Here is an 8135-nt window from a genome sequence, read left to right as displayed (position 1 = left end):
ACACACTTGATGTCAAGATGTTATGAGCAAAGATGGATGATTTAATATTTAATATCTTATTGCTCTGACCTAACCAAGTGTAACTGACATCACTACTGGTAGCACAACAATAACAACAACAACAACTGACTCTTAATGTTCATTTATTTATCTAATAATGTTCAAAATAAAACTTCACAAACATAGAAAATCATAGAACATAAATCAATCAATTTGTTTTTAATATCAACAATAATTTATTTGGAAATATCCAGATAATTCAAAATAATATAAATGTCCCATTATCGGTCAGTAATTTATCTGCCCGGATAATTATCATGCATCCCTACAAACTACTTCACACGGTCTGTTCAATCCCTCTGGGATTTCACGGGTAGGTTTTTTGGGGATTTTTGCGGCTGAAAATTCTTGATTTCAAAGCAGCTTTTCTAGAAAGAGAAACCTTAAAAAAGTATAATTTATTAAAAATTGAAGGCTATGCGCTAGTACTTGTGTAGTAGTGGTGACGTATGGCTAAAGTTTTGGCACAGGGGAAACATGGTCAAATTTGTGATGATTTGACAAAATTGCAAGAATTCACGTAGATTGGTTGGTTGAATTTTCTTTGTTTCTCTTTATAGGCTGTAAATTATAAATTCATTACAAAAAATACCCAAATTTTATAATTTTGAATAAAAAGTGACAGCCCTCACTGTCGACCGACGGGTTTGGAAATGAAAAGGACAAAATGATGAGCGGAGGAGCCTTGAGGAAATAAAACTCCCTTTGATATTTATAGAACAAACTCAACTTCACTGATGCATTAAACTTATGAATTATCTTTTGTGTATATTCTTAATGTTTTAGCTTTAAATGCAAACTCTTATGATTTAGTATCATAGCTGTACTTACAAACATGCATTATATTTACTAACTGCATGATATTATCTTAATATCACGTTGTCGGACCCTTGGTGGGCGCTGGGAATATATGTAAAAACAAATCCATCTAAACAAGTTTATTTTATCGACTGAATCCTCAAAGTCAGATTTTTCTTCCGACTGATGAAAAACGAGCCAGCACAGTGGAAACTGATTTTAGTCCCGGAGATAAGTCTGATTTTAACAGTGGATGAATAATTGCTTAGATGTGGCTGGAATACACGATCACTTCCTCTATGAATGTGTCATTATAGCAGTATATCATATATTTTTGTACATTTTATGCATCATGTATGGTTGTAATTGTTGCCTAGTAGAGATTGGGAGATTTATTCTTGTCGATCACATTTATCGAGACAAAGACAAATGCTGATTTCTTTTTATGTTTAAATTCAGATTTTTGTTTGAATTTCGACGGTTCAGGGTTTCAAAGGGGATTGTGCAGTTATTATCAGTGCGGGAGAAATTATGGAAATGTTACTTGATTAGTTATTTTTTATTGTAGAATCCATGATATCATTTCATATATGCTGAAAAATGAATATTGTATCTATAGTCAGATGTTATTTTTGCATACAGAGAAGTTAATCGGTGCAATCTAGATATTTTTTTCCCAGAAGTTGCAGCTTCGGTTTCGTCATCATCAAAGTTTTACATTTAAAATCCTTCCAGACATTTCTGACCGAGAAGTTTCCAGATTAACTTAAATAGTTTTGAAATTTTAATTGTTTCTGTTCACCAAGAAACGTTCACATTTCAGCTCATGGAGGCAATAAGGTACTTTCAAGCGTCCTTTTTTCTGAATCATAACTCAGTGAAATCTGAGCACAAAGACGTGATGCACATATTTTTAGAATGGGTGTGAATTGGAGTTTCTGAATATATAATTATATCTGGTAACAATTACAAATAAACACCTGTAAATCCTTTCAGAAATCACCGGAAAGAAATCTACTCCTTTAGCTCCAGAACTTGCCTGAAAATCTTCGCGTTTTTAAGTTTAATTCAGTATCAAACTAATCCAGTGATAGTTGTCTGTACATCCATCGGTACGTTACAAACGGGGACAGATAATCGGTAATTCGGCATACTTTTAATGCCAGTTTGATAAACTATAAACAATACAGGCTAGAAAAACACACAGAGCTTAAGCTGTAGCCCACAGCTAACTCGATATGGGAACTGTAGTTATAAAACAAAGAATAATAATAATCCATTAATAATAATAGTAATGTTGCACTATGAAAATATTTTAAGCAGTATTAAACTTCAGGTTTTGCTTGGAAAGATTTTAAATTACAGGAAACTGTTTTTGGTCCATCTGACTTTTGACAACTTCAGAAAATAATCAGATTAACACGAGTTTCTGTTTCTGGACCCGAATCTGCAACTTCTTCTCAAAGCTGACTGATAAATAATCTTAGTCTTAGCTGGATGCAGAAATCAACCAATGATAAATCCGCAGTATATTAAATAGATTTAGCTCGTTTAAATAGTGGCAGCTGGTGATTTTCCTCATTAACCGCCACATTAAAACATGACGTGTTTGCACTTGGATCACTGTGTACCTGGTACTATAGCAAAACTCAATCAGCACAGATTAGTGTTAATTGGTACAAATTGATCAATTAGAGGTATATTTTTCCCAATGTTCAGTTTGTGAAATGTTGTATTTAAGAATAACTGTGTGAAACTGTAAAAAAAACAAAAAACATCCCTCTTGACTGGTGACTGAAGTCAGTATCGAGTCTTAAAACCTTAAAGTTAAGACGAGAGAAGATCTCAGTAAATGGGGTGAAATAGTTTCACTGCTGAACTGCCTTATTTCAGAATGCTGGACACAAAAAACTGCTTTAAAAAAACGTCAAGGACAAACTTTTATTCACTTTTCAAGATGGATTAGTTGTTTTTTTTGGTTTCAGCTGCAGAACAAAAAGAAACTGAGCTTCTGGTGATGTTTTCTTCTGTTTGTGATGCAACAGTTTGTATTTCTGTGCCAGTTTTAGAGATAAAAAGTTGTGTGTTCGGCCTTCACAGTGACAGACGCATCTGTTTCTGAAAAACTGCTCGAGCTTTGTTTCAAACACACTGACGATGATTTTAACCACTAGACGGCGCCGAGGCTCTGCTGTGAGTTCAGGAAATTAGTTTTAATCTCATTTAAATGGTTCCACGTCCTAAATTTATCGTTTTACACATTTTCTGCCACTAGAGTCTCTTACTGGGGTTACAGAGTACCAAGATCTAAACTGTGGATGGTAAAAAAGTTTATAGACATTTTTAATGCAGAAATGTTTCATATTAAAGTTTTTACTGTTTAATCCTGATTCTTTAATTTCATCCATAAAATGTTGAGTCAAACGAAAAAATCTGCAAAATACTTGAGTTGGACAGTTTCACCGTCGGCTATTGTCGGCACCAAACTCTTAACTTAAAGGACTAATTATTATATTTCGTTATTATGAGTTTCGTTAAAAGAGCGACCACTTTAAAAACGCCTCGGTCTGAGAGTCAAATATTGATTAAAAATGGATCCAAGCAGACGTTTGATGACTGCGTTTACTCTCCACTATGCTCCTCCTCCGTTAGTTCGCTCACAGTCCAACAGCTAACGGACTAACTAGCAAACCTATTTACCGACAGTAGTAAAGTGGTAAAGCCCGCCTCTTGCTTTCATTGATTGGTTGTTTGGGCCAATGCATCTAAAACCTGCTAGCAAAACTTGTCACAATTGATTCAACTAATTGATTGAGACAAGCAGCAAAGTGTCACGTTTGTAAAGAACCAGAAGTTATTTTACTGTTTAACTGTCCTTTTCACCGACGTGTTCATCGAATCCTTCAGTTTGTGTGCGGCGGTCTCAGCGGAGCCTCGGCGCTTCATTACAAAGCCTCTATTTAATTAAATAGTAAACTGTGTGTTTTAATGTTGGAGACTAAAATAAAAATGTTTCTATCGAAGCTGTTTGTTTGTCTTCTTTTAAAGGACGAAGCAACAGGCGGACGTTTGCTGTTCTTCATGTTTCTTTAATAAAGTAATTTTCTAAAAAGTCACAAATCTGTCAAAAAAAAAATCAGAAAATCAAAGTAAACATTTGATTTTTGACATCTATAAATTATAATTTCTGTTATTGAAATTACAACAATCTTTAAACAACGATGGAGCTTCTAGATCTCCTCCTCTTCCTCTTCCTCTTCCTCTTCCTCTCCTCCCCCCTCTTCTTCCTCTTCCTCTTCCCCCACCGCCTCCTCCTCCACCTCCTCTTCCTCCTTCATCCCAGTCCCTTCTGGTCTCCCTTCTGGCCTCCCCGCCGGTCGGTGCCCGTGGCTCGGCACCGCACTCGGCCTGTGGTTGGGGGTTTGAATCCCGCTGTGTGTCGGTGGCTCTCTGCTCTGCTCGCTGGAGGGAGGAGGAAGAAGAAGAAGAGGAGGAGGAAGAGGAGGGTCAGGACGTGTGGAGGTGCTGTATGATCCAACAGGAGGATTTGACTTGTCTTCGTCCTTCAGGTCAGAACTTTCCTCACTGCAGACAGACGGAGATTTAAAGAGAGTAAAAAGCTTCAAAAACAGACATTTTCACATTTTAGACGCTAACAGATGATTTTATTGATCAGAAATTAGTTTTACTGATATTTCTAGGAACTTTGAATACAATTCTATGTCTGTATTATGTATTTATATAGTTTAGCGAAATGTAACCTGTAAACTGTTTTCATACTATAACTGATCATACTAATAAATTAAATAAAATATCTACCACTCACCTGCTGTGACCTCGGTGTGGCAGCGGCGGCGTGTTTGTATCCGTCTCGTCCTTTATGGGTTTGTCCAGGTCGGATCCTCCTCCCTGCGGCTCTTCGCTCTCCTCGCTGGACTGAGGAGACCCTCGTGGTTTGGGGGGTCTGCTGGCCCGGCGGCAGGGAGGTCCGGGGCCGCGGCACCGCTGCAATGGCAGGCTGTGGTTGAAGTGGGCCGCCGCCATGCACTCTGCCGTCGTTTTATCACACACGCACTGCAGCTTGTCGCACACGGAGACACCCTGACCTGAGGGGGGAGAGGGACGGGGTCAAGGTCGAGAGAGGGACTTCAGGGTCATATTCAGCTCTAATAATGTAAAAAGTATTTTATTATTCTGAATCTTGTTTGACTCTCGCCATGTGGCTTTATTTCAAAATAAGAAGAAGATTGATCCCCTGTAGAATAAAACACATTATATACAATATAATATGCCTTTATGTAGATTAAATTACAAAAATAAAAGTTAAATTTGCAGTTTTTCTTTTAATGCTAGCTAAATGTTGGGTTCAGACACAATAACACCCCAACCCGACAGATGTAGATTGCCGGGTTCGACAACCAATGGTTTTATCGCTTGTAGTAGGCCGTGTTTCCATCCAAATGTATCACAAATTTTAACCAAATTTTGAGTAAATATGCAAAAGAAAATGCGAATAAATGCTTGTTTCCATCCGATGTTATACAAATATTAGGAGTTGTTTCATCGAGATAAACGATCAATGTGAGGAAGGTTTCATAAGATCCTGGATGTGTTAAATGTATGTCTGAACTTATTCAGGAAAACTGTTTCTGTGTGATCTTTTTTCTTCTCCTCTTGGCATAAATGGTCTTCCATATAAACTCCTTCATTACTCTAATCATCATTACTTTTATCATACCTTCCATCATTGTATCTGTACTCACATCGAGGTTTGGCGCCCTCGCAGGAGATCTGAGCGTTGAGCTTCCTGTCTGACCTGCAGCCCATCGAGCTGATCTGCTTCAGGCAGCAGTGATGGAAGAAACAGCACCTGATGAAGAGCAACAGAGCTGATGAAGAGCAGCAGAGCTAACAGCCACTAGAGGCTCCAGCAGTGAGTCCATAAGTAACTGTACGAGGTTAATCTTTAAATAACTCACCTGATTACATTATATTAAGGCTTTATTAAGGTATTATGATTTTACAGTAACCAGACTTAATTCAGTTTTGTCTTTTATTACATTAGAAAAAGCTCAATGTTCTTTATTATCTCAGAATTGTATCGCATAAGTGAGATTTATAGTCAATATTTATGACATATTTATTGATGACTCAGTATTTTCTTCCTGACATAAATGAGCTTCCATATAAACGCTGTCTTTTCAAACTCAGGCAAAAAATCAAAATGTTGACTTTGTATTTAATCATTTTGACTCTATAACTGTATTTTATTTTTTACTTCCTGACATAAATTTGCTTCCATATTTTATATCACTTCTTGTCAATCACAGAATCTAACCTTCCTCAGATGATATAACTCATCATCACTTCCTGTATGCTCACCTGTCCAGCTGGTCCCGAGGTGGACCGCCGCCCTCCTGCCCACAGTAGCAGCCGTACATCTCGTACTCGTGCGGGCATCGACCCGTCAGGCAGTGGAGCATCTCCCCGAAAGCCGGCATCTCCCGGCTGGCTCTCCCGTCGCTGCCGTACACGGTGAAAGAGCGACTGCATTCTGATTGGAGGGAAAAACACAGGTTAATTCGTTACCTGATATTAATAACCTCCATCAGCGGCGTGCGGCCGTTTTACCTTTGCTGTCGGCCGGCTGCAGCTGTATCTCCGACAGCCCAACAGACTCAAGCAGGGACCAGGCGAAGAACGGCACTGTCCTCTTCTGAGCCACGTCCCAGTCTGCCAACACACAGCAGCTTAAATATCATCGTTACAGAGACACAGAGGACACGTTAGAGATATGTTTTATGTACAAAATATCAAGATAACCTTCAGAATATTGATTATATTGATGCCGAATTGACAGTTGGTGTATGACGCGCTTTATCTCGTGTTTCTAGAGTTAAGTGTTTTTACAGACGTGTAAGAAATTTGTTAAATTTTACGTTTCTTAAAGGGAGTTTGGTGTAAAAATATTTTCCCTGGAGAGTGCAGGGAGATTTTCAAACAGCTGTGTGTAAGTTTTAAAGTTTCGTCACCACAACAGAAACACTAAAGTGAGATAAGGTTGTCTAATGCTAACTGTTAGTTTGATTAATGGTTTAATAATGTGTGTATTGATTATCGATGGTGACTGATCAGACTAATTATAAGCCTGTTGTACTAAGTTTCTAACAGCAGTGTGCAATTGATTAAATGTAGTAACTTACCAAACAGTAAGTATGACTTAAAAACCAAGTATAAGTAATTATCTATAAAACTTTACTTTGGAAATGTTTATCTGTAAGAAGGTCTAGACTTGATTTAGGTGATTTTCCAGCTGGTTATGTTTCCATTTCCTTCATCCATGATCAATAAAGCTGCTCTTTCACAATAAAAGTTCAGTTTATTGTCATGTTCTGTAGTTTTGACAATCTTCAATGAGCTTATAATTAGCCTGATCAGCAATCATTAGTGATCAATACACACATTATTAAACCATTAATCAAATCAATAACTAACAGCAGTCAACGTTGAACATAGTCATACTTTAGTGTTTCTGTATTGGTGAAAAATGTAAACTACTACAGCAGTTTGAAAATCTCCCTGCACCAAACTCCCTTTAAGAAATGTGATATTTTAACGATTCCTTAAATGTTCGTAAACAAGCAACTCGAGATAAAGAGCGTAACACATTGACAGTCTTCTGATTAATTTGGCACTAATATAATCAATGAACTATCAATATGTTTATAAATGAGGCCTCTGTGTATATAAAACTGTAGCCATGTTCAACCTGCAAACATAAAAAAGCTTCGAGCCGAGAAAGAAAACATGGAAATCAGTTCTAATTATTTAATTTCCTTTTAATGTGAATTTATAAAGTCCATCATGTGCTGGTGTTTCTTCGCCCGTCATTAGAGTTCACAGATTACTTCATTTAACTTTTATATCTTTTTAGAAAATAATTGACTTTATTGAACCCACGAGAGGTTTTTAATTTATACTTTTTATTAAAATGTATTTAACTGAAATCAATAAAGGGGCCAAACAAGGAAGAAGAAAACGCCGTTTGTGTGTTTTTATGTATTTTAATTTTAACTCTAATTTACCGTCGGCCTCTTTCTCCTGCGAGCTGTCTGCCAGCTCTCCTTCCTCACACGGAGCTTTCTCTGGCTGCTCCTCTTCGGATTCGGCCTCCGCCGTCGTGTGCGAGGACGGTGGCGTGGTTCGGGAGGATGTGGCGGCCTCCGGTCTCGGGTTGATGGCGGTTGGCGTCTTGGTTCGGGAGGACGTGGCGGCCT

At 37.8% G+C, this 8135-nt stretch overlaps 2 protein-coding genes across 2 annotated transcripts in view; both read right to left on the bottom strand.

Annotated features, from left to right (window-relative positions):
* Positions 1-3981: 3981 nt before the first annotated feature.
* On the bottom strand, positions 3982-6717 carry LOC118334890 (otoconin-90-like). Its single transcript, XM_035670979.1, has 5 exons — positions 6490-6717; positions 6241-6412; positions 5622-5728; positions 4685-4964; positions 3982-4443 (listed from the first exon to the last, which is right to left on the bottom strand). Exons 2-5 carry the CDS (start codon positions 6357-6359, stop codon positions 4089-4091), a joined length of 861 nt encoding a protein of 286 aa, XP_035526872.1. The 5' UTR covers positions 6360-6412; positions 6490-6717; the 3' UTR covers positions 3982-4088.
* The window catches only part of LOC118334410 (mucin-17-like), a 12829-nt gene continuing 11160 nt past the window's right edge, over positions 6467-8135 (bottom strand). The window contains exons 16-17 of the mRNA XM_035670311.1: positions 7944-8133; positions 6467-6591 (exon numbers count right to left, since the gene is read on the bottom strand). Coding sequence (XP_035526204.1) covers positions 6467-6591; positions 7944-8133 — 315 coding nt within the window. The remainder of the gene's footprint in view (positions 6592-7943; positions 8134-8135) is intronic.

Source organism: Morone saxatilis, unplaced genomic scaffold, assembly GCF_004916995.1.
Source record: "Morone saxatilis isolate NCDOM2014 unplaced genomic scaffold, NCSU_SB_2.0 Contig23, whole genome shotgun sequence".
In the NCBI taxonomy this organism is placed as follows: Eukaryota; Metazoa; Chordata; class Actinopteri; family Moronidae; genus Morone; species Morone saxatilis.
Note: the sequence above shows the minus strand (reverse complement) of the source record. Positions and strands in the feature narration are given on the sequence as shown.